This window comes from Ornithodoros turicata, chromosome 4, assembly GCF_037126465.1.
Source record: "Ornithodoros turicata isolate Travis chromosome 4, ASM3712646v1, whole genome shotgun sequence".
NCBI lineage: Eukaryota > Metazoa > Arthropoda > Arachnida > Ixodida > Argasidae > Ornithodoros > Ornithodoros turicata.
Window position 1 is genome coordinate 53,748,015 of NC_088204.1, and position 27,657 is coordinate 53,775,671.

A 27,657-nucleotide genomic window follows, 5' to 3' on the forward strand; every position below is an offset into this window, starting at 1 on the left:
ATCAGAGGGTGGGATAGCGACGCTGTCGCGTCTTTGAAGTGCCTTTATTTTACTTTATCGTCGGCTGTGCACTGTTTCTGTGGAATGGTGAGCCTTTAGCAGACTTCTGACGCCCCTGTGAAGAAAAAGCGAACAGAGCGCCGACCATCCGTCGTCGTACATGAACGAATTCAACAGGGGGGCCCACGCTACTAGTCAGAAACACTCTTCAAGCTTGTCTCCAAACTTGAAGATACCTTCACAATGCTGCTTTCATGTCGTAAAGGGCATGCAGACAGCCTATACTAGAAATCATGGCATGTGCTATGGGCAGTGATGTGCAGTACTTGATGTAACAAGTACCCAAGTAGTATTTTAAGTACATTTCTGTGTACTTGTACTTTACCTTAAGTACATTTTAAACCGTGTACTTCGTACCGTACTTAAAGTACTCTTTTCCGAGTACTTTCCCATCAAGTGCTCAAGTACCCAAACTGGACTCCAGAAAAAAGTCACAAAAGAGAATCAAAAATGCACCCTACTAAAAGCGCTAGAATGACAACAAGAAAACGAAAACACACAGATAGCGTTATCTGTGTGTTTTGTCGCAGTCATTTTAGCGCTGAACAGCCCAGTTGGCTGATTACCTCTCTACATGTACCTGCAAATTATGTCATCTGATTAAGTTCATATTCACAGGTTATCACTTAAGCTAGGACTTTATGGCATTAGAGCATTTGTCAAGAATGCTAGCTAAAGTTTTGCCAAAAAAGCAAGACACATATACTAAACAGTGAAATGCAAAGTGATACAAATTAAATTCACAATGTACTTGATGAATACTTGAAGTACTTTGTACTTTGCCCATCACTGGCTAGGGGGAGCCTTATGGAAATGTTGGCCGTCAAGCCCATAGTGAATATTTCACAATGAACATTGTAAAATTCTATGCTGTGATGAGAATGCACTTCCTCGAAAAGAGCATTAACCGTTCTTGCGCAGAGCGGAGCAAAAGCAGAAACCTTCAAAGGAGGCGCGTCTTCAGTGAATACACTTATGTGAGCATTCAGACTCGTGTACAGATGTTCTTTGCTTTCATTCTGTGCATATGTACGTACATATATATCATGATGAGGGGACGAAACAGGTTATTTCTATTGCTGTGTATAATAAATCTTGTTTTGGCATTGCCAGGTTGAAATTTGGAGATGATCGTGACTTTATACATCGAGGAACAAAAAGAAAGATCAATCGGCCTTGTTGTTATGACATTAAAAAAAGAAAGCTAAAAGTAAGAATGAACAAAAAAAAAACTGATAAAAGGAAGATATATAAAAGTTGAAAAGGGAGGTTGCCATCAGCTTTGTCGCGTCCGAGCTACGCATGGGACATACCAAGCTGAGTACCTGATCCTTTGAATGCTTGGGTAAGCGATCTTCAATGTTTTCCATTGATATTTCCCCTCACTGTTCCATTCCTCCGCAAAACTTCTCGACCACATGTGGCGAAAACGGCCCGTTCAGCAGACGCGCTTCGGGATCGCTCGGGAGAATCTTCGCATACATCCAGTGTTGGCGCGCCACCTGACGGCGTCTTCCGCGAACGGGTCGCCTCGGCTGCGGCGCTCCTCACACCAGACAATATTCATCTAGCCCATGATCTAGCCACCATACTCGCGCTCCCCATCCGCGATCCAGCCTTTTACAATCGAATCGAGATCAGTGGCGTCGCCACGGCAACATAGGTTGCCAGAGCATTACCTATCATGCGCTAAGAGAAGAGAAAGCGCGATCTGTTGTATTGAGTTATTGAGTAGTGTTTTGGAATTACGCATCCCATGCGTGGATTACCCGAAGAAGTATTGGTCCGGATACATTCTCAAGCGGCATTACAAACTGCTAGTACTCAGTACTTCCTAGCGAGATTTCAACCGGCTGCTTCAGCAACACTGACCGCGGTGCAGAAGCAAAATGGCGACGACCATGGCTCAATCAGCTGCCGCACCGCTTACAGGACCGTGCTAGTGACGATGGAGCAAATGTTACCTGTGTGGCACAGCGCTGTATTTTTGCAATGAAGTGGTCATTCGTAGTTTGGCACATAGCATCCAAAACGTTGAACGGCAAGTGTCGTTCGACCAGCTGGGTAGCTTGCCGTTGTATTCACCTCTGCAGGGCGAACAGATTCCTGTTTCGCAAAAAGGATACTGAAAGTCGCCTTACACTCAGAGAAGATTTATTCAAGAACGAGAAAGGCCGAGACCGCAAGGCTTTTGTGGATGTGGTTGAACGTTTTAAATTGGGAAATATCAACAGGAAAGGACACGTAGAATTCATAAATGTAGCTACTAAGTATTTACAAGACTTCAACGTGCACAAGGACGTCAGCATTTACAAGATGCTTTTTGACCTGTTCCCAAAAGGGAGGTACACTCCTAGAAATTTGATTCAAGCTGAGTTCATGCATTATCCGTACCACCAAGAGTGCGCAGTTTCACTGCTAGACACAATGGAAGAACACGGTTTGTATGTGAGACTCTACAGGGTTATTCTAGCAAACGTTACACATTTCGATCGCACTGTAAAAATAGAAGACTAGGTTTGATTCATCCTAGACTTTGCAGACTGATAGCCATTTACCTGAAGTTTCATTGGAATTTTTTGTAAGCGCTATGGTCATGTAGAAAAGGCATTAAAAATAAAGCAAAATCTCGCCCCATGCATTTTCAATGGCCTATCCCACGCAAACACCGCCATTTTTTCTTGTGTCTGCTTCACATTCAGATCACTTCACACAGGTAGCGCTGCCTACAACGATGTCACATGCCGATTCTGACGCTATGCACCAATCCTCTTGTTCTAGTCTTGTTCTGTATGCTGGTGCCACCTGTGTGTGGTGAAATGAAAATGGAGCAGACGCAGCAGATAATGGGCGGCTTTTGAGCGAGATAGGCCATAGAAAATGCATAGAGTGAAATTTTGCTTGATTTTTAATTTTTCTTCTACAGGACCATAATGCTCACAAAAAATTCCAACAAAACTTCAGACAAATGGCTACGAGTCTACAAAGTTTGGTGTAGGATAAACCCTGTCTTCTATTTTTACGATGCGATCAAAATGTGTAACGTTTGCTAGACTAACCCTGTAGGTTGGAGACGCTTAAAGATGTTGCCGTTTTGCAGGTATTTGTCCTGACCGAGAGTTTCGCCAAATGGTGCTCCACACGTTCGGATATAACAGCGAGGTTTTCAAGAAACATGCCCGCATGATGTACTGGATGCCCAAATTCAAGCACATGAGCCCATACCCTTTGCCAAACCCGATCCCCAAGGATGCCTTTCTTCTAGCTCGTCTGGCTGTTGAGCGAATGGCCGTTGATCTACAGACAAAGGTCACCACCTATGATGTGAGTGGAATTGCCATACTGTGGCCGAAAAAAATAACTTTTCCATGTGCTTACACGTTCAACATGTGACAGCGTTCTATCAGTGACACCATTGTCATATAGAGTTTATTCACTGACGTCATCCCACAAGAGGGCACTAGCCTCGAAAAGGCAAAATTGCTTGTCATGATTGGGGACCCTCGTAGTTTAGTTATGGTTTCCATTCAGAGCCATGTGCTTTTTAGATAACGTTGACAACGTAGGCGCCGACTGCGGGGGGGGGGGAGAGCCTTTGCCCCCCCGGAACATGAACTAGGGGTGGCGCCGCCTCCCCCGGGAAGTCCCACTAAGAGACTGACACCAACCTTTGGGGCTCGGAGCGCCCGGGTCAAAAGAGCGAAGAGGCACCAACCCCAAAAATGCATCTTGCAATTTGTAAAATATGTATCTGCCCACCGTACTCATTATCACAGTTGAAGGTGAGGCGAAGAAACACAGAGGATGACGCAAGACATAGCCCTGAATTTCGCGCAAAGCAATCAGATCAATGAAACGAGGCAGTCGAAGAGGTACCAGCAGCTGCGAGGTGTAACGGTAGGATCTTCGGAACGCATATCCGTTGGGAGCGGGTTCAACTCCCGCTGCTCCATTTTATTGACCATATTCATTATATTGCGCGCATTTCAAACACCGAGGATTCAATGCATTTTGTTCCTTTTGCACTCAGTTTTCAAAGGCGTAATGCCTTCAGTTGTGCATATGTTCACTGTTTACGTTCTCTCTGTTTCTTCTTTTTTTTTTCTGTTCTTCCTTCCTCTTATTTCTATACCAGTTCTGCATACATCATAGGATCAAGCCAGAGTGTGTGATTCTTCAGCTTTAGTTTTGTGTTCTTCATTTTTCTTTTCCTTTCCTTTCCTTCTTTTTGTTTTCTTTTGCTTTCTTCTTTTCTTTGCCTTTTTTGTTTTCCCCCTTTCACTTTTTTTTTTAAAATAACAAGACGACATCCATCTGGCTCTGGTTTCCTTTCTTTTTTTTCTTAATAAACATATCCCCCCCCCTCAGCCAGAGTACTTACTTCGCGGTGCGCCCTTGCTTCCCCCGGGAAAATGGAAACTCTCCGCCTCTGGTTGACAACATGAAGATTACATGGATTGTGGTACAGTTAATATTCACACAGTACAGTAACTCTGAAACACCAAATGTACTGGGAATGCAAAGTGGATGAAAAGCATGGACAGTCAACCTATGGACCTACGTTATGGTGTCAAATCTGGTAGTGACAGTGGCATTCTCCTGTGGATGACGTCATGTGAATGAGCCCTATAATGTTACATCATTGTCATTCTTCCGCCAACAGAGATTGCCAAGTGTATTTGGCGAGGTTTGTGCAAACATATGGAGTATTTTGCATTAGCAGAGCCTGTACAAAGACATAAAAGCATACTCTATGCATGGCCAAAGTACCGTGCAAACCTTCATAATTTTTCCAACAAGGTGTATTGTGCTCAGCAAGGCTCCTGCTTTTTGGAAAGTCACACATTCATGAGATTCAGCCATGGTTCGGGAGCAGTAGTTTTGAGTGTCACGACATAATCGAGTAACTGACGTAAAAGCATGTGGATTACCACAAGTATTGTGCAAGATAATCGACAGTGCACCTTTCCGCATATGTACGGCAGCAGTGGTGTAACCAGAGTGGGGGATCAGGGGTTCAATGCCCTCCCAAAATTGTATCTTTTGGAGTGCATTTGGGAGGGAAACAAAGGTGAAATCCTTCTCCCCTGTGTAAAGTACCCATAGAACTCCTCCCAAAATAGTTTTTGGCTATGCCACTGTACGGCAGTGTGGCTCATTCAAGTGCATTCAGAACAGTTTCTGTAGTCTGCTATATCAGAAACCAACACACTGCTCTCTTGAAATGCCATTGTGCTGTGCCATTGTGCAGCACTGGGCAGTGTATGTCTGAAATGGTTTGTCTGTCCTGAATAAGAAAGGGGTTGCAACACTTTGTCTGTGGTAATCCAGGATAAATGAAAAAGGCCATTATTTGCATCGATGTGAATCAGCATTCCAAATTTTCCAGAGAATAGGGTAACAGACATGCAGAAAACTGGTGCCATGGACACTGAAACTCATACGGCTCTGATGTCACGGTAGACATCTCTGCCAGTGAGGGAGTGCAAGAGAGATCACGTACTTACGACTACCAACGGGAATGGCCGGAGCTCTGATGTCAGAGCTTGACAATAAGTGTGTTTAAGGGTGCATATCTTGCAAAGTACAACACATAGCAAACTAATTTTTGCCGAAATACTCTAGCGGGCAATAGAATGTGCGCGTGATGTAATAAACCGCATTTATGAAGATGTCACGACCCCTTTAATGGGGCTGGGACAATTTATCGTAAGTAACTCCAATAAATGTGAAAAACAATTATTTGTGCCTATGTTTTCATTGCTTTATAGCAGATGATCCTAAAAAGACGTCTTTATTGACCATTATACAGAAAAGTATCCATTGTCATCTGTTTCATTCTAATACACGCATCCAGTTCTTGAGAACCTTTGCTAATGGCATTAACTTGCGAAATATTGTTCTGTTGCTCGAAAAATACTAGCGCTGTTCTCAGTGCCGCCTGCGCATTTTCTACCGTCACAGCTGGTGCATCCCCGCTTTCATCATCAGATTCTTCTTGAACACTATTGAGAGCGACGACACTGACGATGTAGTCATCTGTGATTGCAGCGCAGGGGCCATCGTTGTGGACCTTCTCAGTCTGAAATGACCAGACTGCTCATTCGATCACTTTTGTGTGCAAAGTCGGGAAGGGAGAAAATTCTTCCTAGCAAACACCCTTTTTGTGTCAGAAAAAGGAGGGCAAGCAAGGGTTCTCGACCTCGCTTGACTAGGTGTGGGCAAAGTGTCCTTCCTAGACAATGACCGGATAACTGAAGCCGGTTGTTGGGTGTTAGTCACTTCTGTTCCCTCAAATTCTCGTCCGAGTCCAGAAGCTGAAGTCCGGATAAATGAGGGCGAAATACATAAGGAGTAATCCGTCCCCATGCTTTTTTGTCCGGATAGCGCAGGATCCGGATAAATGAAGTCCGGATAAACGCAGGTCGACTGTATCTACAAGATTTGTGAGATGATAGCTATTACTGTTGACAGTGGTACGACACACCTGACTGAACAAAGTATCAGCTGGCATTAATCCTCCCAGTGGCCAGACTGCAGGCGATGCAGGAGCTCTGTTCGAAACGTCCAAGTCACGTCCGTCTATGTTATGGCACGGAAAGCTTTTTTTTTTATTAGGTGACTATGTGCAGTGGCAGCGGCATATTCTTGGGTGAGTTCAGCAGTGTATTAGTTTTCAAAAAACAGACTCAGATACACAATATATGATGCCATTCTGCAAAATAGTGCTTGCAGTGACGAAAGCTACCATCCCCACCTACAGTGACGACGTTGATCAAATTGATAAATGGATATCACAGTCATGAGTTCAAGCCAGGGAATGATAATTTTGGTACCATTATGCATCTACTTTAGATTTAGTGACTTTCAATTACTATAAAACCAAGTTTGGCTTCTTTAGCTCGAGGAAAGGTGGCAGCACTGGTGAGGAGATGCGAGAGGTAACAAGTGCCTACGAGGGCCAATGGGAATAGGTGTAGCACTCGGTTCGTTCACGAGAGCTTAACTTGAACACTTGTGTGAGTGTTTATATCTTGCCAAGTGTGACACATAGATACATGGGTATTTCTGCTGGAAATTACTGGTAGAAATTGCACGTTCTTCAATCGCAGGCCGTGATGATTTATACTGGGATGTCGCCACGAGAATCTGAATCTTCTTCAGTGAATCCTCTGCATATTAGAGGTTTCGATTGTCGTCATTCTATTGTTTGCATGCCTTGCCCCTCCATGGAAGCTCTTTGCCCTCCCCCGGAAAAAAATTGTTGGAATGCGCATGTGTAGAAAATGTGTTCCTCCTGAATATCCTCTGGCTTGCAGTACAATGTGTGCATCATGTAATGCACCATATCTATCAGTGTCACATTCCCTTTAAAGGGACGGTCTCGTACAGCTAGGACGATTCCGAAACTTAGCCAAAACTATCTTCACGAGTACTGTACACATACAACCGTCAGAGTTTCATTTGGAATAACGAAGTGGTATTCGAGGAATTTATGGAAACTTACCATAATAGACGACGAAACCTGCACTTCACTCCTGTGCAACGTCACGCACGACATCGGTCTGCGGGTAAGCCGCCCATTGGCTGAGCGAAGAAAAAAGCAGCAGTTTGCAGTTGTTGCTGTTGCCATAGCAGTTGCAACTTGCAGAAGGATCTTAGGTTGAGCTATCCCCATAAGCTCCCCTTTACTCTCAAGAAGGGGACGCTCAGACGTATATCTCTGCGAGTGGAGAATGCATCCCTAGCACTGACTGTGGTGTTTCCGAGAATGTGGCTTATAATCGGATGTCTGGAAGCTAAGTCACGTGTTTTCTTTCCACGAGTATTTCATGTGGTTTCTGAATAGACACGCACTCCTTTCACGTGTACGTCGTCAGCGACACTTCATTTCCAAGCATGATCACTGTGCAACAGGGAATGTAATGGAAGCACGCATAATATATTTTTGGTCGGAGCTGTAATGCGACCGCGTGCGCCGATGACGGACGACTTCAGATTTGTGATTGTGGGTGGGGTTGTTCTGCGACTTTTAACTTGTCTCTAAGGATCGACAAAGTTGTTCTAAACTAGCAAGTGAGACACTTGTTAGAATTGTGTCTTCCGCCTGAGATCTGAAAGAAAATGTACGAGAGCTCCTGTGGTCCCCAATCATTTCTGAAAGTCATCTGCTCATGCCGGTGCACTAGCACGCGCAAACGCAGACGTTTTCTGCATCGAATCAAGCACTTTCCCGCACGGTCACGTAGCTATTCTTATTGTTGCCGACACAGATCGCAGCATGCATTCTTTACCAAATTAATTAGCTTTTTAATAACCATGACTCGCTTTATTGGGTAAATTTTCAGCGTTCCATTTTCAGCAAAGGGCAGTCCAATGGTACAATTCATGAGAGGGGCAGGGTATACGAGAAGGAATAGCGTGAGAACCGATAAGGATGTACAGGATGCAGACACCTGTGTCATAAAAGCAGCAGATGAGTAGCGTGGCATTGTTTGTGTCTGGAATAACTTTATACCTTCATTCGCAGGCCAGCCAACTGGAGGATGCCTTGCACAAAACGTGGGTGGTCAGCGGCCAGAGCCCAGAGCAGAGGCAACTCATAAGCAAACATCCTGGGGACAAGCCACTGCGCATTGAGGGTCCCTTCACGATCTATCTCCGTGAGGCACCAATCTCATATTTCGTCCTCCGGGCGCCTCCCCAGCCATCTGAAATACTTGAAGTCAATGCCGATGGTATGCACATCTTCTTCTCATGAACTTATTAGTAGTCGCATGAAAATTACTCGCGGTTGTTGTTGTTAAGGGAAATTTTATTATGAACGAAATACACAAGCGGTCCTCAGCACACAGTAATTTGATGGCTACACTAAAGGACTACCGGCACGCAAAACACAGGCAATACATACACACTATGCAACTATATAACTACTATCCAACTATGCACACTATATACATCTAAATTTCATCAGTTATATAGTCTGTAGGCTATACCTAGGGCCAGAAGTTTTTGGGAAATTGATTTTCTAAAATTCGGGGTGTAAAAATCGGGTGTTAAAGTTGGATGCAGTAATTCATGTAAATTCGGGTTTAGAAACGATGCTGATTTATGCTCGTGAGCAACATTCGGGTTTTTTCAGGTTTTATTAAGCAGCAAGATAAAGTACCATAAAGGTAAATGCCACAACCATGATGTATTGACTAAAGAATATACAAGTTGTGAAAGAGGTAGAACAGTCACTATTGATAACGCGACATGCTAAACTTTGAGGAGCAAACTTTCTGGATAACCTGGTGCTTCTACTCGATGTCTTTGTTGACGTACAACATCATGCACATTCGCAATGTGTCCTCGTTCATAGATGACCGGTCAGGCCGTTGGACATATCGCAAACAACTGAAAGTGCGCTCGACATCACAACTTCCGCTGGGCACACAAAGCAGGTCAAGTGCAGCTGCCCTTAAGTTCGGATACTTGTGGTTTTCTGCCCAGTAATTCATGATGCTGAGGTCCTGATTTTTAGGTACATCATCCTTGAGATACTCCTGGAACTGTCTTTCAATGTTCTCATCATTAGTTACCATAGAAAACAAATTCTTGTATGACTCAGTCTTGACTGATAGTGTTCTTTTGGAAAGGGTCTAAGACCACAGCTTGCCTCCACATCTCCATCTGTGTTAGTTGCTGCCTTTCAAGTCCTCTTAGATTTCTTGCACATGTTGAAGACCACTTATCACTCAGTGCAGTGCAAAATTTTGTCATGCTGTCCTTCAGCTCTAGTGCATACACTGTGGGCAGCATAGATAGAACTGTCTTTTGTGGTCCTTCTAAAGGGCAAGAAGCGTTCTCCCGTATGGACTCCATTACAACAGACAGCTGTGTGTGTGCAAGATGGTAGTACTCTGGAAGCAAAATTCTTCCGCTTTCGAGCTTCTCTTGAATGGGCACAAGCCTTCCAAGAACTCCTTCAATTGAAATTGCTTTTGCATATATCAGTCCCTTTCTGTCACCCAGAAGCTCTCTTAGGTTGGACACCTTTGCACTTCCCTCTTCTCTTTCCACTGGCTCAGTGAGGCAGTCCCACATTTCAGTAACAACACACAGGCATCGGTAAAAGCTATACCACCGCACAGGTACAACAGCTGGGGGCTTCAGAATAGCTGTGTGTGGCAGACCATTTGCTGCACAGATTTCAATGTACACCTGATATAGGTGGTTGGCATACTTAAAAAGCGCACCAAACTTTATCACGGCGGCGCGAACGTCAGCTACAGCTTGACAGCACAGTGCCTTGTCTACCGCAACGTGGATAAGGTGCGGCAGGTCCTTCACATGGATTGTGTTCACGGCTTCTCCTTCGCGAATTTCACGCACCATCTTCTGCATGTATTCTGCGGAGTCACTCGCGACAGCGATAACGTCGTTCCAACTTTTTCCATACTCTGTTAGCACGGAAGTAAGAGTAGTGCCAACAGTCAGGCTGTTACAAGCTCTTAAGTGAGACACGTCCACAAGATGGATCACCTTATCTTTCCTGTCCGCATCATAATAGCAAAAGAGTGTGTTCAGGGTAGGGACACCCAGCACATCTGGTGATTCATCCACAATGATGCTGATATTCACCTTTTCAACTTTCCGCGTCAACAAACGCTTGTGGCTGCGAAAGACCTCACCTAGGTGTTTCTCCCTCCGTTGCTTTGCTGATGGCATGGTTTTTGTAGCAGGGCAGTACTGCCTGATGACACGTCCGAGCTCACTGTCGGCATGTTCGAGACTAATGCCCGAGAAACAAAACGCTCGCACGAAGTCATGTATTGCACCCTCTGCCACCTTCTCTTTGTCCCTCTGACGCACGGTGATGTCAAAGATTGTCGGTTGACTTGCTTTTTCAGCTTCCGCCTTTAAACTGTTTTCTTTCATTTTGGCGTGTCGCTGTGACGACAAGTGCTCCCTGATTCTGTCATACGGTTTCTTCGATGGGTCAGGTGAGATTTCAAGGCAGCAGTACCGGCAAACCAAGGTACACTCTGGGGTTGAAGATCCACATGGGCTGTCCAAGTGCGGTTTCTTGCGCACTTCCAGGTCAGGGTTTTCCCTGGCCCAGTCATGCGCTGTTTTCTTGCGTCTAACCATGTGCGACTCGTGCGATCCTCACACGCTGTCCGTGACAATGTTCGTGGGTTCGTGGCGTTGCCCGGCATCTCACTTCCAAAGTGTTCCGAAACTGCCGAAACCATCTAAAACGCTTTGGATTGGCTTGGCTCGGCAGGTCTCGGTCTCGGCGCGTAAAAATCCAACATGGCAGCTTTCCGCGTAGCGGTGATCGAGCGCAGTTTGAACGCTCGTTTCGTTTCCACAGGTAGAAATCGGGTTTTCCCGAATTCTTCTTATGTTGCCCCGGGGGGTAAATACCGGGTTTAACCCGAAGAGACCGTCAGTGCGTTCGGGGGGTACATTCGGGGGGAAATAGGGTTAAACCCGAAAACTTCTGGCCCTAGCTATACCATGTCACAGTTTGAAAGTACAAAGAGAAAATTAAACGACGTACACTATGTACAGTCAAGGTGGGGCTCCCACGATGGATACGTGGCCGTCCTGTGCACAAACTGTGCTCCCCATAGCCTGTCGAAACGATCACTTCCGAGCACGAGTAGTTCCCGTTGCAGGAAGTTCGTCATATTCACGCGCAAGCGTCGCAGCAACAAGAACAATGGGGCGCGATTCCGACGTTGTGCCACTGCCTTACAGCGCACTGTCAACAATATGTCGGCGCCACAAGCAGTCACGAGAATACTAAGGCGGTGAGACGGACAGCGACAGTGGAATGACACAGGGCAAACGACATTTGTGTGACGGCGAACAAGACGCCAAAAGATCCTCGCCGTGTGGCATTCGTAGAGCACATGACTGTTCGTCTCGACGTGTGCACAATATGGACAAGTGTTTGTCGACACCAAGTTCCACAAGAGGAGATGGTCGCGTGTGAGCAGGATGTCCCAGGCAAACCACCACATCACATCATGCAGGGGTCCAGGGAGCCACGAGCCGACCAACACCGACCATGACATGCTTCTTGGGCGTCGCCCGCTATCAGACCCATTGTTGTCCACTTCATGGCAAACCACTGCTTCCGACAGCACGCTAGGAGAAGAAGCCAGCAAATGACTTGGTAGAACAGAGGACAGCTTGTGGTGATAGGAGTGCACGGCTGCATGAAACTGTGGAGGTGACGCAGCCGATGGAGCCACTGGGTCATAGCCATGCGCAACAAGGTTCCGTGCGAGGCGGCCCATGCAGTAGAGCAACAAAACTTGAGTTGGCGACGGCTCGCTATTTAGAACACGAAGCACAGTTCTCATAACGATTCCTCTGTTCATAAGGCCAATGTCAGGAAGTGACACTCCTCCACGCGAAGCAGGGAGAGACAGCAAGATCGGTGCAATTGGCCTGCGACGCTTCCTCCAGAAAAACGAGAGCATCGCGGAGTGTAGCCTCGCTATTATCTGGTGTGGTGCGATTAACAAGTGGCTCAGGTGCCATACTCGCCCACAGAAAACAGTTCGCACTATGTAGGCGCACTCAAGGTACGAGAGTTCGAAGGGTTCCGCGGCTTGACACTTAGACTGGAACTCCTGCAGAGCCTGAAGCCAGTTGTTGTGCATGGGGCCGTTTCAGTCGAATAAAACGCCAAGAATCTTGAGAGATGTGGCACTACGCAGGGGCAGGCTTACATTAGAAGCACTGCCGCCAAGCTGCATTAATTTTGTTTTATCACGATTCAACATGCCACCGGACAGTGCAGCATACTCATCATACATGTGTAGAGCCTCTGCCACTGACGCTATGTCACTGAGAAGCACGGTAACGTCATCTGCGTAGGCCATTACTTTCCAAGCGCCGGCCGCTGGAAGGGTAAACCACGAACGTGAACGTTGGTGTCAATGTTCCACGATAGTGGGTCGATCGCCAAGACGAACAAGATTGGGGATAGAGGGCACCCCTGTCGGACACCCCTGGCTACTGGGAACTGACGAGAAAACCTTTGCAGGAGATAGAGACAGCTGCGATGGTTGCTATACGGGCGTCCGATGATGCTGAGTATCCCATCCAGAAACCCATACGCCCGAAGTACAAAAATGAGGTAAAAATGAGCGACCCTGTCAAACGCTTTTGCTTGGTCCAGTGATAACAGGTATCCACCTGGATGAGTAGATGACACAAAGCGGAGGATATCCTGTAGGCCTGACAACGTGTCGTACATGCTTCTACCTGGTACACTGGACGACTGCGAGGGATGAATGACTGACGGGAGCACGTTCTGGATCTTTTGGCCCAAAGCAGACGTCAGGATTTTGCAGTCGGCGTTCAGAAGGGTGATTGGGCGCCAGTTTTCTGGTTCCGCAGGATCCCCGTTCTTCTTGAGAAGCAGCACGATATGTCCCAGGCCAAACGATTCGGGGAAAGCATTGCCGCTTATACATGCTTGCAAAACTTGAAAGAAGAAACGACGAATGACAGGCCAGAATGTCGCGTAAAATTCGGGAGGAAGACCATCTGGGCTGGGACTAGTGCCGGAAGCCGCTCTGCACACAGCGCAGTCAAGCTCACGTATTCTTAACGGCCTGTCGAGGAATGCTTGATCGCTCTCAGACAGAACCGGTAATTCAGTGAAAAAGTCACTTCCATGGCACTGTTGACTGGAGTACATGCGTAAAGCCTGCGAAAGAAGTTCTCAAATCCGCTGACGACCTCATTTGGATCTTCTGTAGTAGAGGAATTAGGGAGACGGAAAGAGTGGGGTGGGGTTGAGAGTTCTGGTTATGATGCACAGAGTGCAGGAAACTTGCAACACCATGGCCTGCAACTGACTGATCTCGGGTGTACTCTTTTCGAGCAGCACCGGGCGGCAAGTGAAGAAGTCTGCGGTGCCGCTCTTGGAGCGTTTCAAGGTACTCTTGCATAAGCGGTGTTAGCGGAGCGCCTCGTAGTGCAATTCGTATTTCCGCCGCAAGCCGATTAAGCAAGGAGCTCCGTTCACGGGCACACTTACGGCCCAAGTTCTGGAAAAGGGATCGAGCCCAATCCTCGAAGTTTTCCCACTGTTCCGGCGATGGAGAATGACCATTGAGGTATTCTGCTATTTTAGTCCTGGCCTCAATGTCATCATCATAGAGCAGTGAGGTATCTAGCTTCCATCGCGTAGCCTGGCCAGACAGAAACTGGCCGACGTCCAAGGTGAGCAAGACTGCGCAGTGATCGCTCACATGGACGGCAAGCTGATCAGTGGTGACGACTCTGCATGCCGAGAGTTGTGATGAGAGGTTCGCAGGAGGATAAAAACGGTCAAGCCGGCTGGATGAATCCGCACGCGACCAGGTAGCACAGTACATCTCTCTATCAGAATCTCTATCAGAGTCCAACACACAATGAAAGTCACCACTGAGTACTACATTGGATTGCAGCATAAGGCTTCTCATCAGGTTAGTGAAAAATGCGTTGGTCTCGCTGGCTCTTGCCGGAGCATAGACGTTAACAAGCCGAAGTTTCCTTTGCCCAACGAAGAAGTCGAAGCACACCACACGTCCGTCGGAGTCATAGCGTGCAAAACTGTGTCGTAGCAAAGCACGGTTCAGTACAACAACTCCTACACCACCCTGACGAGTGGAGCCGAAGCTAAAATATCCTCGAACATTGTGTGTCTCTGAAAATCTTGCGACGTCCGCGTAGCGAGTGAAATGAGTCTCTTGCCGCAAAAGTACGTCGCAGCTAAAACTCCGTGCGAGGCGGACCACTTCCAGTTGCTTAGCAGGTGAATGGAAGCCTTGCACGTTGAGTGTCATTATATGTAAAGCCATTATCGAGAGAAGAAGTGCCGTAGTACGTGGGTTCACAGCCATTTGTGGTCCATCGGGTGAGAGACGTCTTGTGTACCAGAAGCAATTCTTCTGGGCTTTTTTCGAGAAGGGCTCCTCCTGCCATGTGGACGGTCGCTGTCACCAGACGATGTCTGGTGGGCATGCTTTCCGATATCCTCGAGACCGGTGTCACTGGACTCTGAACCATGAAGAGAGTACAGTTTAATTACTATGATTCACTGCCTTATAATTACCATGCTGACTCATAATTATACACTTTCTTTACTTTGAAACTAAGTTTGATAGAGGGGTACATTAACTATGCAACAGAGAATTGGATCTCTATGCTCAGTGTATACACAACTGGCTTTATGTGCTGAAGTTGACAGAGTTGGCATTTCCGGAACCATGTGCATTAAATGTGCGTTATAAGAAAGGAACCAGCATTTGGCCACACAAGTTGAGCTTGCAATGAGCTTTAAACTTTTCAACAAGTTTCGCTACATCTTTTTGGTGCCCCTCACTGTTAACCCAAAATATGGCGTAAGTGCGTCTTCCTTCTCTACTAGTGATCAAGAGTGTTGTGCCTTGCATTTCCTTTACTTGAGCTTTCAAATGCATGGCTATCAAGAAGAGTTCAAAGTTCTTGCAAAAATCTTCTCACTTTATTTCTTTGGGAGAGGTTGTCGTTGACCGAAATATGACAGGGAAAGCACAATTCCTCCTGCCTTCATGACGGAATGTTCATTTCACTAGAAAAGTTGCTAAACGTATCAGGAAATCACCACACAATTCAAAATCATGCCGACGCCCAGGTGGCCCCTTATCAGACCAAACTTAGACTGGCTCCAAGGTCATCTACTGCCTAGTCACCACACGAGCTTTGCTTTGCTTAACAAATCGTGTTATGATATAGGATATACTCATATACCGTCAAATGAACGCGTTTGGCCACCATGGTGGTGGTCACTTTCTCAGCGCAGCTACCAAGATTATCTAGCATTTGCTCGAAAATGAAGCCTTGAATGGGTGTTTTGAAATCTGGTCATATCCGTACCCTTCTTTTATCCTGAAGACACTTTGTCATTGTCACATTTTCTTTTATGAAAGCTATGGTTGTCGCATTGAAAAATAGCGCAGTTTCTTATCTTTCAACGCCAGTAGCACGAAAAATGACCACCAGTGGGAGCAGCTTACAAGCACAGCATGTCACAATGTGACTTATGTGAAAACTCCTATGTAGTGACTGTAGTATTGCCTGATGGCATTTCTTCTTGCATGTCTTACAGAAGCTCCTCATGAGAAAGCTCAAATTGTGTACATGTGTTCCCACCTGCATCGGTATGTTCAGTGTTCACTTTCTGTTCAGAATACAGTGAACCCTCGATTTATGAACACTCTTCGTTTCTTGAAAAATTGTTCATAATTCGAGGGATTCATAAGTCGAGGTGTAAGCTGCACGGAAGAGAAAGGGGCTGAAACGCGACAGGAAATGCACTAGGATTATGTTTATTTTTTAAAAAATACTCCGTAATTGTGCTCTGCACCATACGTCACGTTCGCCTGGTCCTTGAAGTACCGTATCACACTGTGGATGTGATTCCACGCTGAGTGAGCTGTCACAGCTCTGAAGAGTCCTTCTGGTTATCTTCACTATCACTATGATCACTCTTGGCATCATCACTTCATGCTCTAAACTGCTCTAAACCACCATCATCAAGCAGTTCACATACATGTGTTCACTGTCAGCACCGTCACTTCCAGTAATTATTGTGGCCATGGGACACTACATGGGTGCTTTACCTTCTTTCTTTGTTCGTGAGTCTTTATTGACGTGATCCCAGTACTTCACCATTCATAGATCGAGGTCAGAACACATGTGTTTTTGCGGTTCGTTCCCTGACAATCCATTCACAGTTCGGATATCGAGGGTCCATAAACCGAGGGAGAAATACATGAAAAGAATTTGGTTCCTTGTGACGCCATTCACAAACTGAGGGAATTCGTAAATTGAGGGTTCATAAAACGAGGGTTGACTGTATTTAATAAACAGTTCAAAACAGTTCTGTCTGACCTTATCGGCAGGGCAGTTAGTGACTTTGCTATTGATAGTGCATATTAAGCGTATTAAGTGAGTGAAAATTCCCAGAAAGTGTACCTTCCAAGCATCATGGCAAATCCACAGGGTATCGTCACTGAATATTGCATGCAATATAAAGAGTTGTAGCTGTTGCGCTGCATTAATATTTGGTAATTATTTCTGTAATGATCCTTTCTGTAGCCATAGTGTGCAGACAACCAGTTCCAAGCCTAGAGATATTACCTTCAAGAAACCATGTGGGTCCTTGAAAAATTTTCAAATTATCTGTACGGACCCAATTTTCATAAGCTGAAGGTCAAGGTAGACCGGAATGAATATGAAGTGATTTTGCCTTTGATAGTCGTGCAGGATTAAGCCAATTCGGTGTCTGCTGTAATAGGAAGAGATGGGATTGGGAGACTTCAATTAGACTGGAGGAATGTGTGAAGCCTGTCGACAGAATGATCGGCAGAACAAAGAGTGGAAACTGCACTGTGAGTACTGTGGGATAGTCAGGGGCGTACCAAGTGTGGTGAAAGACCTCGAAGCCTGTGTCCTTATTAAGGCAGGCACTCAACCAGTATTTGTGAAGGCATGGCTGATACCTTCTGGTATGAAAGATCAAGTTACAAAGGGGGTGGAAAACTACATGGAATATCAAAGAGTAGATGTTTGGCAGATTTAGAAGAATGGAGCACCTGGAATGGGACTACCATATTTTCTGGTGTATAACATGCACCCCTTAAAATGAGCAAAAATTTAAAAAGTTTACTATATAACACACACGTGCACCAGAGTCATACAGTTTTTACTCTTGAGCAGGAACTCCCCTCTGTATCGCCCTCATTTCATATAGCAACAGAAGCATGTACGCTAAGTACAAGTATTGTTTGTTACCTGTTAGTATTAATACATTATATGTATACAATGTATACATTATATGTATACAATGTATACAATGTATTTATATTATAATTATTTTCTTATTACAGTGGAACCTCGTTAGCGCGTACCTGGCGGGGACGCGGGAAATGTACGTGCAAAGCGGTACTACGTCATAACCGAAAATTACTAATTATAAGAGATGAACTGATGTTCTGAGGCTGGAACAACATAGAAGGGACAGATACTACTTCTAAACCGGAACTACGGCTTATGCGGGTACGCGCTAACGAGGTTCCACTGTATCATAATTTATTTAGTTGTAGTCATTTAGTCATTTGTGCACAAACCTCACATCACAATAATGTGCCATAGCACAAGACGGGCTCATTTATTTTTGTCTATAAGTCACATGGTAGAACTTGTAACTTCTGTATGTATTTATTTCTATATCTGTTAGAAAGAATAAAGGGATTATTTTTGCTGCAATCCATTCTCTTTGCAGCACATGAAACATCTGGTTTGAACTGGTTTCGAACCGTTATTATATTACTCCAAAGATCAGCCGGAACTGAACCGTTTTCCTTCAACCAAATGAAAACCAGAATGAAAATCCCTTCGGTTCGACACCCTTGCAGTGCCTCTTTGTGACGGTTCTTTCAATGTAGAACGTGCACATTGTACACTGGAAAATACGGTATGTGGAATAACAGGGTCACCTCTCATCCTGTTCTGGAGGCCAATCACTATCCTTTACCAGTACTAAAGACTGGTAGTCAATTATGGCTGGTGAAAAGTATATCTCTGTGTTCCAGACATCTCAAGAGTACCAGCACGTTCTGCTTGATGAAAGAAGCAAACTGGTGTTGTCGGTGAACGCACGTCTGTGACTGCTCCAATTTTAGAGGCTCCCATTTGTCATTTCCAGCACTCGTGCTGTTTTTCAGCCACTCAGAGACACAATTTTAAAACGAATTACTGAACTTGGATGCAGTACTGGTGATGTGATTGACACTGACAAAAATATGGTCAAGTGTCAAAGAACAGTGGAAGGGATCTTGTATTAACTGACACAGTACAACATCACGCTGAAAGAACGGGAACGTAAAGGTGACAACAGAGGCATTCTTCCCTACTGATACAGAACAGCCATTGTGCACGTTACGCAGCCGTGCAATGCTACAGAACCACAACACTTCCTAAGTCTGCTTAACTTTTGTGGAAAGCACATCAGGGACTTTGCTACAGTGGTCGCACAGATGTATGGCTTGCCCAAGAGAGGCAGGCACTGGGCACAGACGGAATGATGTTCAAAGGCAGTTGCAGAAGCCAAGCAGTGTCTCGTTGATAGTCGGGTTCCAACTTACTGCAATGTTCGGGTACCAATTGGACTCTTCGGCATACAACCTGGGGACTGTCATTTTCCATGTTGTGCCTGGCTGGGATGGAAAAATTCCTTGCTTTCACTTCTTGAACTCTAAGCACTTGAGCACAGCTATGCTCAAGGTAAAAAAGAAATTCAGTGATTATTTTTGTTATAAAGCATTATCACAGGTACCTTTACTGAAGGAAATAAACATTGCATGCTAATCACAGTCCACTGCTTCGGATTTTGACATCAGACAAACCAATTCCTTCTCTCGCAGCAGCAAGGCCATAACCATGCATAATGCTAAAAATACATAATGCTAAAATAAATGCATAATGCTGGGCCATAAGCATGCAGCGTATCAGCATACTCTGCAGTACAGAAATGAGATAAACATGGAAGTGGTAGACACACTTTCAGACTTGCCACTTCCTGCATGGCGTAACGACAACATCAAGGAAAGCTTAGCATCTTTAAAGTCAACACCACTCACTGCCAGCAAGGTGATCAAGTGAAACACAAAGGGACCCCATTCTTAATGCACTTCTACAGCCCACCATCTGATTATCCGGCACAGAGGAACGATAACTTTTTGGTATTTCTTGGGCATCGGTATGAACTGTTACATGAGCAAGGTTGTCTCACTTGGGGCCAAGCAGTTTTCATTCTAGACATACCATGACTTGACGTTGCTTCATGAACAGCACCCAAGAAAGCAAGGAACGAAGCCAGCTGGGCGTCTCTTTTGTCTGGTGGCTGTCAATCGACAAAGATAAGGCAGCCATTCGTCAGTGCTATGTTTGTCAGCCACCATGGCGTAATCTTCTTGGTACCAGTAGACTCTTATTTAGAACTGATCAAAGTAAAATTCAGTAAGTCCAGGGAATGAAGCACGCTTTGGAATAAAACTTTATTATTCACAAACTTTCGTGCAGATGCTGCACTTCATCAGGTGAAGACATAAGGGGGGGGGGGGTGAAAATGATGTGTGGCATTTCCTGTATTCTTGGTGACACAGAGGGTGGGTAATAAATGCTGTGTTTGGGGTCCTGTCAATTGTGCCGTTGCACATTGGAGGTGGGCCAGATAAGTAACATAAAGCGGGTAACAAGATAGGTGTGAGGCTATAGTAGCCCGGTTCTGCTGTACGTTATTTGTGTCTCACACCTGATGAAGTGCAGGATCCGCACGAAAGCTTGTGAATATTAAAATTTAATTCCAAAGAGTGGTCCATTCCCTGGACTTATTGTGTTATTGTTCCTACTTTAAAAGCGATAAAACCCCCATGCCGGGAAACAAGTCGAAGGACGACACAGCACACAGCACAGACTGACGAACAAGGATTTATTATTGTCAAACCTGCTTCTTAAATATCCTGAGCCAGCAACGCCCTCTTCCGCAAGGTTCCCTATCACACCGTCAACCTGCCAAGTGCCCTTATCTATCACAAAGCACATCAAAGCACAAGACTTGTCATGCGTCCATCCTGTTACAACTTTCCAGAAACTCCTCGACTGAAGCAGTTAACAGCACTGAAAGCACCCTCACACACCTGGTCCCCGCATTTTTTATCCGTAAAGCTTCATGATATAATAAAGCACCGTCCTTATTACTCTTATATAAAATTTTTAAACATTTTCAATTTTTTTTAATATAAGAGTAATAAGGGCGGTGCTTTATCATATCGTGAAGCTATACGGATAAAAAATGCGGGGACCAGGTGCATGAGTGCGCCTTCAGTGCTGTTAACTGCTCCAGTCGAGGAGTTTCTGGAAGGTTGTAACAGGAGGGATGCATGATAAGTCTTGTGCTTTGATATAGATAAAGGCACCAGGCAGGTTGGGGGTGTGATAGGGAACCTCGCTGAAGAGGGCGTAGCTGGCTCAGGATATTTAAGAAGCAGGTTTGACAATAATAAATCCTTGTTCGTCAGCCTGTGCTGTGTGTTGTGTCGTCCTTTGACTTGTTTCCCGGCACGGGGGTTTTATCGCTTTTAAAGTATGAAATACTGAACAGCCCAATTTTTAACCATTTTCGATGTTCCTACTACTGTGTGTGTTCCTACTATTATGCTCCCACTACTACCAGACTGGACTGTGTATTTTTTCCTTCATCACCAAAGTAAAATTCCTAAGCACCGCCACAACAAAGCCAGCCGACATCCCGACAGCTATTTTTGCTGCGTAGGGGTATCCAAATGAGTTTGTTAACAGTAATGGACATTGACTCACTGCACAGGGGTTTGCCAACTTTGTGCACTACTATGAAATCCCCCACACATGTGTACCACTGTACCATGCAGTCCAAAATTGAGCAGCAGAGCGGGTGGTTCAAGCTACAGCTACAGTAGACTCTTGTTAGCTCATGGGGACCAAGGATATTTGGTTGAATTATAAAAGTTTTGAATTATCAGGCTCTCATCCAAATACATGTGGAATGACAGAATATGGTTTAGTATAGCAGTAATTATATACAGTCATGTTTTCCGAGACAGCAAGTACGGGGAACAGTCTTCCAGGACCTAGGTCATTCTGATTCGCTTATCCGGAAAAGTCCTTTTTCCCTGGCATATTCTGTGTTCACATTATTCCAGAAAAGGGGCACATCTCACCGGGGCATCCTGTACTGTTTGAATGCCATTTCTTCAGAGGTCACTCCCTTTTCGTGTGTGCAGGCACACAGTAGAGATAGTAGACAATAAGTGGAAGAGCCTTGTATCCGCCAGGTGCATGTGAAATCAACGCGGGAACTTCAATGTCCAGGCCGTCAGAAAGGATCGCCTGCCTTTTGGCCCATGGCTCATCTGGGTGACACAGTGGGTGCCATGGCTGTGACCAGAACTCTGTCACACGCATGCCTACTAATTTTAAGCAGCTCACTTCGCATGAATTTTTGAAGTAACAATCTTTTCCTTGTATCCTTTTCTGGAGCTGTAAAGAGGTCTTCCAAATTTTTCGAGTTTTCCTCGGAAGTCTGCTTTGTTCGGTTATCCAGAAATTCGTGATCTGGACGAAAAGGAACAACTACCGAGGTGTCCGGATAATTGAGACATGACTGTATAAATAGGGTTCTTCATTATTGGGTTAAACCAGGTTTTTCGCAATATTTCCCTCCCAAACAAATTTTCAAGAAGTCGGGTTAAACCCGATACTACCCGAATATCTTCCGAATTTGAAAAATCATAAAATCTGAAAACTAAGAACCCTATTTATATACAGTGAACCCTGCGAACCCTACAGCGATATATCCATCCCTGAATTTCGCTATGCAAATGAGCCAAGAACTGGAAAACTGCGCATCATCAAGAATGCATGATCTATGCCAGTGGTGGCTTATCTAGGCCAGAAAGCTGTTTATCACGCCAGCAGTTCGCCACCTACTCCAATCTTCTCCATCGCTCCAGGTCACGTGCCCCTATGATGTGAAATGAGCGCTGTGTTCGCTGTGTTCCCGATCACTGAGGTTTTGGTTTCGACTCATTTGCATATCAAAATACAGGGATGGATATTTTAACGTGCGTGCGTGATTGATGATATGTCAGACATGGAATGGCTTTCCACGACAATAGTCTCATTCTGCTATTTCTCGTTTGCCTGAAATCCCCTAATTTCATCATCTAAATTACTGATCTACTCATCTACTCAATCAACTAAATTAGTCATCTTCACCAGTGTGCCATGGGAAAGCAGCCAAGAATAGCCAGTTTCCCTTTTATGTAGCGAATCCTGTGGTGTACACGGGCATCATATATTGAATGCTGGACTCTTTAATGGCGCTAATCCATAGCACACGTACAAAGCACTTCAAAGGACATGGTACTGACTGAGAGACTGCTGATCATCAAGGGAAACAGGATTACAGGAATAAACACACTGTGCGTACCTCTGCGGTACACTATGAAAAATATCCTGATTTTGGTGCACCTGAGTCTCAAACGTAGTGCAGAGAAGTACCCACAAAAGTAGCCAGCCATGTCGCCATTGCCTAAATATCGGCGTCATAACAGTAAAAAAGTAGCCAAATATGGCAACCCTGCTGCTTACTTGTAGTCAGCATACAAACTATGCCTAGCTGTTTTAAGACGATCAAGACCCTTTTTGTTGGCAACACAGCCAACAAAAAGGTGTGGATGACAAGAGATATTTTCTCGAATAGTATTCGTGTTTGCGGCGTTTGTGGCTGGGTTAGCTCAACATCGCAAGGGCTAACAAGCCATGACATGTCTTTGATGCAGTTAGTGCATGATGTGCTGCAAATGCATCAAGCCCCTTTTTCCGTGCAACTCCCTTTAGTTTGAACTAACGAGATTGCACTCTATTATAGCCAGGTGTGTACGCATGTCGCGTATTCATGGTCACTAAAGTTCTTTTCTGTTTCCCGGGTGGACGTGTCTGCCCATTCGTCAGAATACAATACTTATCGAGTCCCTCTATAAGTTTGTTGACTCCATCCACATCAAAGGGCATTTCTTCTTGTAGCTAATGTTGAACCGAACAGTGTTTTGTGTGCAGCGCAAATCCTTTTGTCTTTCCTTTTTGTTATAGTCTTTTGTCCTTTGGTATATTATCGCTTATATTTCTTTGTCACTATATTACACTTTGCGGTTGAGGAAACTAAATGGTCCTGGTAGAGGATGGTGAAGTGCGATCATTCGGACTGGACCAGAACAGATGGTTGGTTGTGTCTGACTCACTTGCTTGCCCTGGGACAATGCTAGCTCAGAGTTTTGTCCTTAAGACCCCAACAGCTAATGTATGTAATACTATTCACTGACATCTGCATTGAGAAAGATGGATCCTAAATATTCATTGATGAACTTTGCTTTTATGCTATCTATGGAACTGTGTGACCTTTGTGGGTCTAGGAATGGAGATATTAGGTCTCTTTGATTTGGCTGCACTCGCTGTACTTGTTCAAGCAGTGCAGCACTTTTCTATTTGTGTTTCCAGTGCTATGCACACCCTCTGCACTCTCCTTTTCCTTTTGTAAAAGTGTGCGCCTGGTTCTAGATGAGTTCACGACCATCCTGAACTTGCTGGGTAGGAGCCCACCATGAGAGAGCATGGAGTAGATGACACAGGTCCATGTCGGCAGTGTTTGGATCGTTGACAGTCCCTCTGTGCAGCAAGGGGGGATATTGCTACAGCAGCACAGCTTCCACGTTGGCAACGGCTGAATGAAAGAATGAGAATGCACGTTATATGCCTCTCCTGTCATTGTTTTTGCTACATTGCCCCCCCCCCCCCCCCTGGAGGCCCGGGGACGACTGGTGGTGACGTGACTACAGGGATGAACAATGGTCAAGAGACAGTGGCGGAGGGTGACATCGATGACGTGGATGCTGACGGGGTGAAGGATGATGGGAACGTAGATGAGGCACAGGGCAAGGAATGATGTTGAGCTACGATGTGGATGATGGGGCGATTTGAGACGCTGTGCGGTCTGCAAAAGGACAGTGTCCAGAGGGCTGAGCCGTCACAGTACGCTGCTGTCGCAGGTGTCAGTCAACGTTGGGGCTGGGAGCATCTGGTCACATCAGGTCATCTTGGGTCTGATGGGCCAGTCAGCAGGTCGAAGCTGGGATGTCGACGGCCACAGCAGCATGGCGGCAGCAGCAGTTCCGTCTAGGCGAGCCAGAACCCCCACCTAAATGAAATGTTGCGAGCAGCACAGTGTCACGATGGCAATGGTTTAATGGCGGGATGAGAATGTGCGTGATATGCCTCTCCCATCATCGTCGTTGCTACAATGTGACTGTGAGGTGGGGAGCGATAATGCGCCTATATTTTGAGACCAAGCCAAAAGAATGTTAAGAACTTTTGTCTAGTCGGGGGAGTGTTTTATGCTTGTATTTACTCAGCCAGTGCAGCGGAGGATTGGATGTAGGAGATGCACCAGCACAAGATGACGAGCCTTGGAGCAACCAAACCTAAATGTTTTTCATTGAAAAGTGTACAGTGATGAAGTGATACCTTCACGTAAAAAAAGATGAAGAACGTGTGTTAATAGTACCTGCGCACGCTATATTGTAGCAAGGAACACGATTGCAATCGTCAGTTACTAATGTGCAAGGAAGTAGAATGTACACGTCATCTAACTTGTTGTCGCTGTGAGACAGAAATGGGGAACAGAAACTAGTCAGAAGTTACTGTGTACAAAATGTAACTAAGTTACTAAAGAAGTTACTAGTTACAAAAATGAACTTGAAGCTGCTAATTTAACATGGAAAATCAACGAGTTACCTTCAAGTTGCTTGCTATCTAATATACACTTTTTAGTTCTGGACCTTTCTATAATTTATTTGAGTCTTAATGACACAATGGGTGGTGCGAGACATTTTCTAATACTCTCGCTGCATCAAAATATAACAACCGAAGCCTTTATGTGCTTCTGCAGGACTGCACTTGATAATTTTGATTTTGTAATAAAATGGGCAACTTGTGTTCATCAGCAGGAGCTACGCTGCATCTCTTGCATTGTCGAGCGTGCCTGCACAGGCAGTCGAGAATGATGATTAAAGTCATTCATTTGCTCTACTCAGTGGCATCGCTAGGGTACGTGTCACCCGATGCAGGAGCTGTTTGCGTCACTCCTTCTCCGTCAGTCTTGAAATATCACAACGGTTTCGTTTGTTTCTTGCCGTCTGGTTGACTTCTTTGGGTGTTTGTCGGTCTCATCGAGGAGAATGAGAATTTCTGTCCATGATCGCGGAGGACGGCATCCCGTTTCCGTTCTTGGCGTTCGGGTGGACAGGATTTCCGTACCAGGCGATTCACGATAAATAAACATGTTGCACTGCACTCAGAAAAAAAAAAGTGCCTCGGAGAGGCTCCTGATGTGGTTTTTGGCGTCATCGTGCCACAGAGAACAAGAGGAAGCGGCGCGTCACCCGGTGCGGACAGTTACGCCACTGGCTCTACTACTCCTTTGTGTCTTTCCTTATATATCTATGAAGAAGTACAATGTATGGGTTGAGGGAGTAAACGATATGCAGGCTTCTTTTGCTCAGATATCTATCAGTATCACCAAGGCTTGCCTACCAGACTCATGGTTCCCGCTGGTCCTTGAAACTGTCGAGTACACTGGAATTTGAAAATGATATTTTCACGATCTAGAAAACTGGAATTCTTCACAATCCTTACAGTCCCTTGGTTTTGTCTCTTTCTTGTTCTCATGGATCTGCGAGTGCAGATTCTACTTATCTAGAGCCAAAACTATAGTTTTAAAACCAAAAGAGTTAGCAATCTCTCTAATAGGAATCAGCAGCAAGTTAGTGGCACCATGTGCTATATTAATGAAATTTCCATTCTGCCCAATTATCACTAACATTCAGGAGTCATCAGTCACATTCCAGTGTATTCTCAAATGTGATTCATGTAGCTTATAGATATTTTTGTGAAATATTTAAGCTCTGATCACAGACAGTGTTTTATGTCACTGACAAGGTGGCAGCTGATCCTTAAAATGTCATTGGAAGACACAAATTTTCGTTTAAAAATTCAGTGGGAGACTGTGTCGAACTGAAATGTAGGCATTTGAAATGTGCTTTGTTATGCTCCCCTATTTACCTGACATAAGAGTTGTTTCTGTTGTTATTACAGATGTTTCAAATATCAAACTGGCCATGTTTGGTGAAGCGCGAGAGATGGAGACTCCGTCGACAGTTCACGAGCAAGATGATGGAATCATTCTTGGTTTGTGTGTGACTGGTACATCCAGTAGAGACTCTCTGCTCTCGTGGCTTCGATTTCTGCAAGAAGAAAATCCCAGGCTCAAGGAGATTCCGGTTGTGTTCACACTACGTGCACCCAGCGAACAGCTTGTCCCACTTAGCAGCCCTAATTGATGCCCTTTGCTTGAAAGTTCTTGAAATAGGCCCACACTTAGGTAGTAGGTTCTCTACAGTTCTTTTTTATGGAGTGCAGAGAAAGCGAAATAAATTGTTTTTGTTTTTACTTCTACAGGGCATGTCAGTTCCATTGAAATATGTATCACATCACTCTTTCTGAGAATACCATTGTGAGCGCATGTACCTTGCACTGATAATTGATATCAGACCATCACGTTTTCTGACACGTTTTGACACGTTTTCTTGGACACCCTGTCAGGGGCGGATTTAAGGGTCTGTCATGGGGGGGGGGGGGGGGGGGGGGCGGTCTTAAGGAAATTTCGTGCTTTGCGGTGCAGCATCGTCCAGGGAATAGGGTTTTTACATAGGGAACACGACCGTATTGGGGGCGGTCACCCCCCCACCCCCCCTTAAATCCACCCCTGCACCCTGTATATACAGAACCACTACATAATGCTGTATACAGGGTCTATACAGGGGCGAAAGGTGATAGAAATTCATAGTAAATAACACGCGCAAAGGAAAGACATGTGGTAAGGGTTTTCTTCTCTGTCAGGAA

At 45.2% G+C, this 27,657-nt stretch overlaps 1 protein-coding gene and 1 long non-coding RNA gene across 2 annotated transcripts; one reads left to right on the forward strand and one right to left on the reverse strand.

Moving 5' to 3' along the window:
* Positions 1–1,934: 1,934 nt before the first annotated feature.
* LOC135391553 (evolutionarily conserved signaling intermediate in Toll pathway, mitochondrial-like) lies at positions 1,935–27,204 on the forward strand. The gene is made up of 4 exons (XM_064621852.1): positions 1,935–2,500; positions 3,161–3,384; positions 8,591–8,798; positions 26,851–27,204. Exons 1-4 carry the CDS (start codon positions 2,053–2,055, stop codon positions 27,093–27,095), a joined length of 1,125 nt encoding a protein of 374 aa, XP_064477922.1. The 5' UTR covers positions 1,935–2,052; the 3' UTR covers positions 27,096–27,204.
* LOC135391554 (uncharacterized) lies at positions 18,602–23,432 on the reverse strand. The gene is made up of 3 exons (XR_010422030.1): positions 21,861–23,432; positions 19,927–20,102; positions 18,602–19,319 (listed from the first exon to the last, which is right to left on the reverse strand). It is a non-coding gene; the product is annotated as an uncharacterized LOC135391554 (long non-coding RNA).
* Positions 27,205–27,657: the final 453 nt, after the last annotated feature.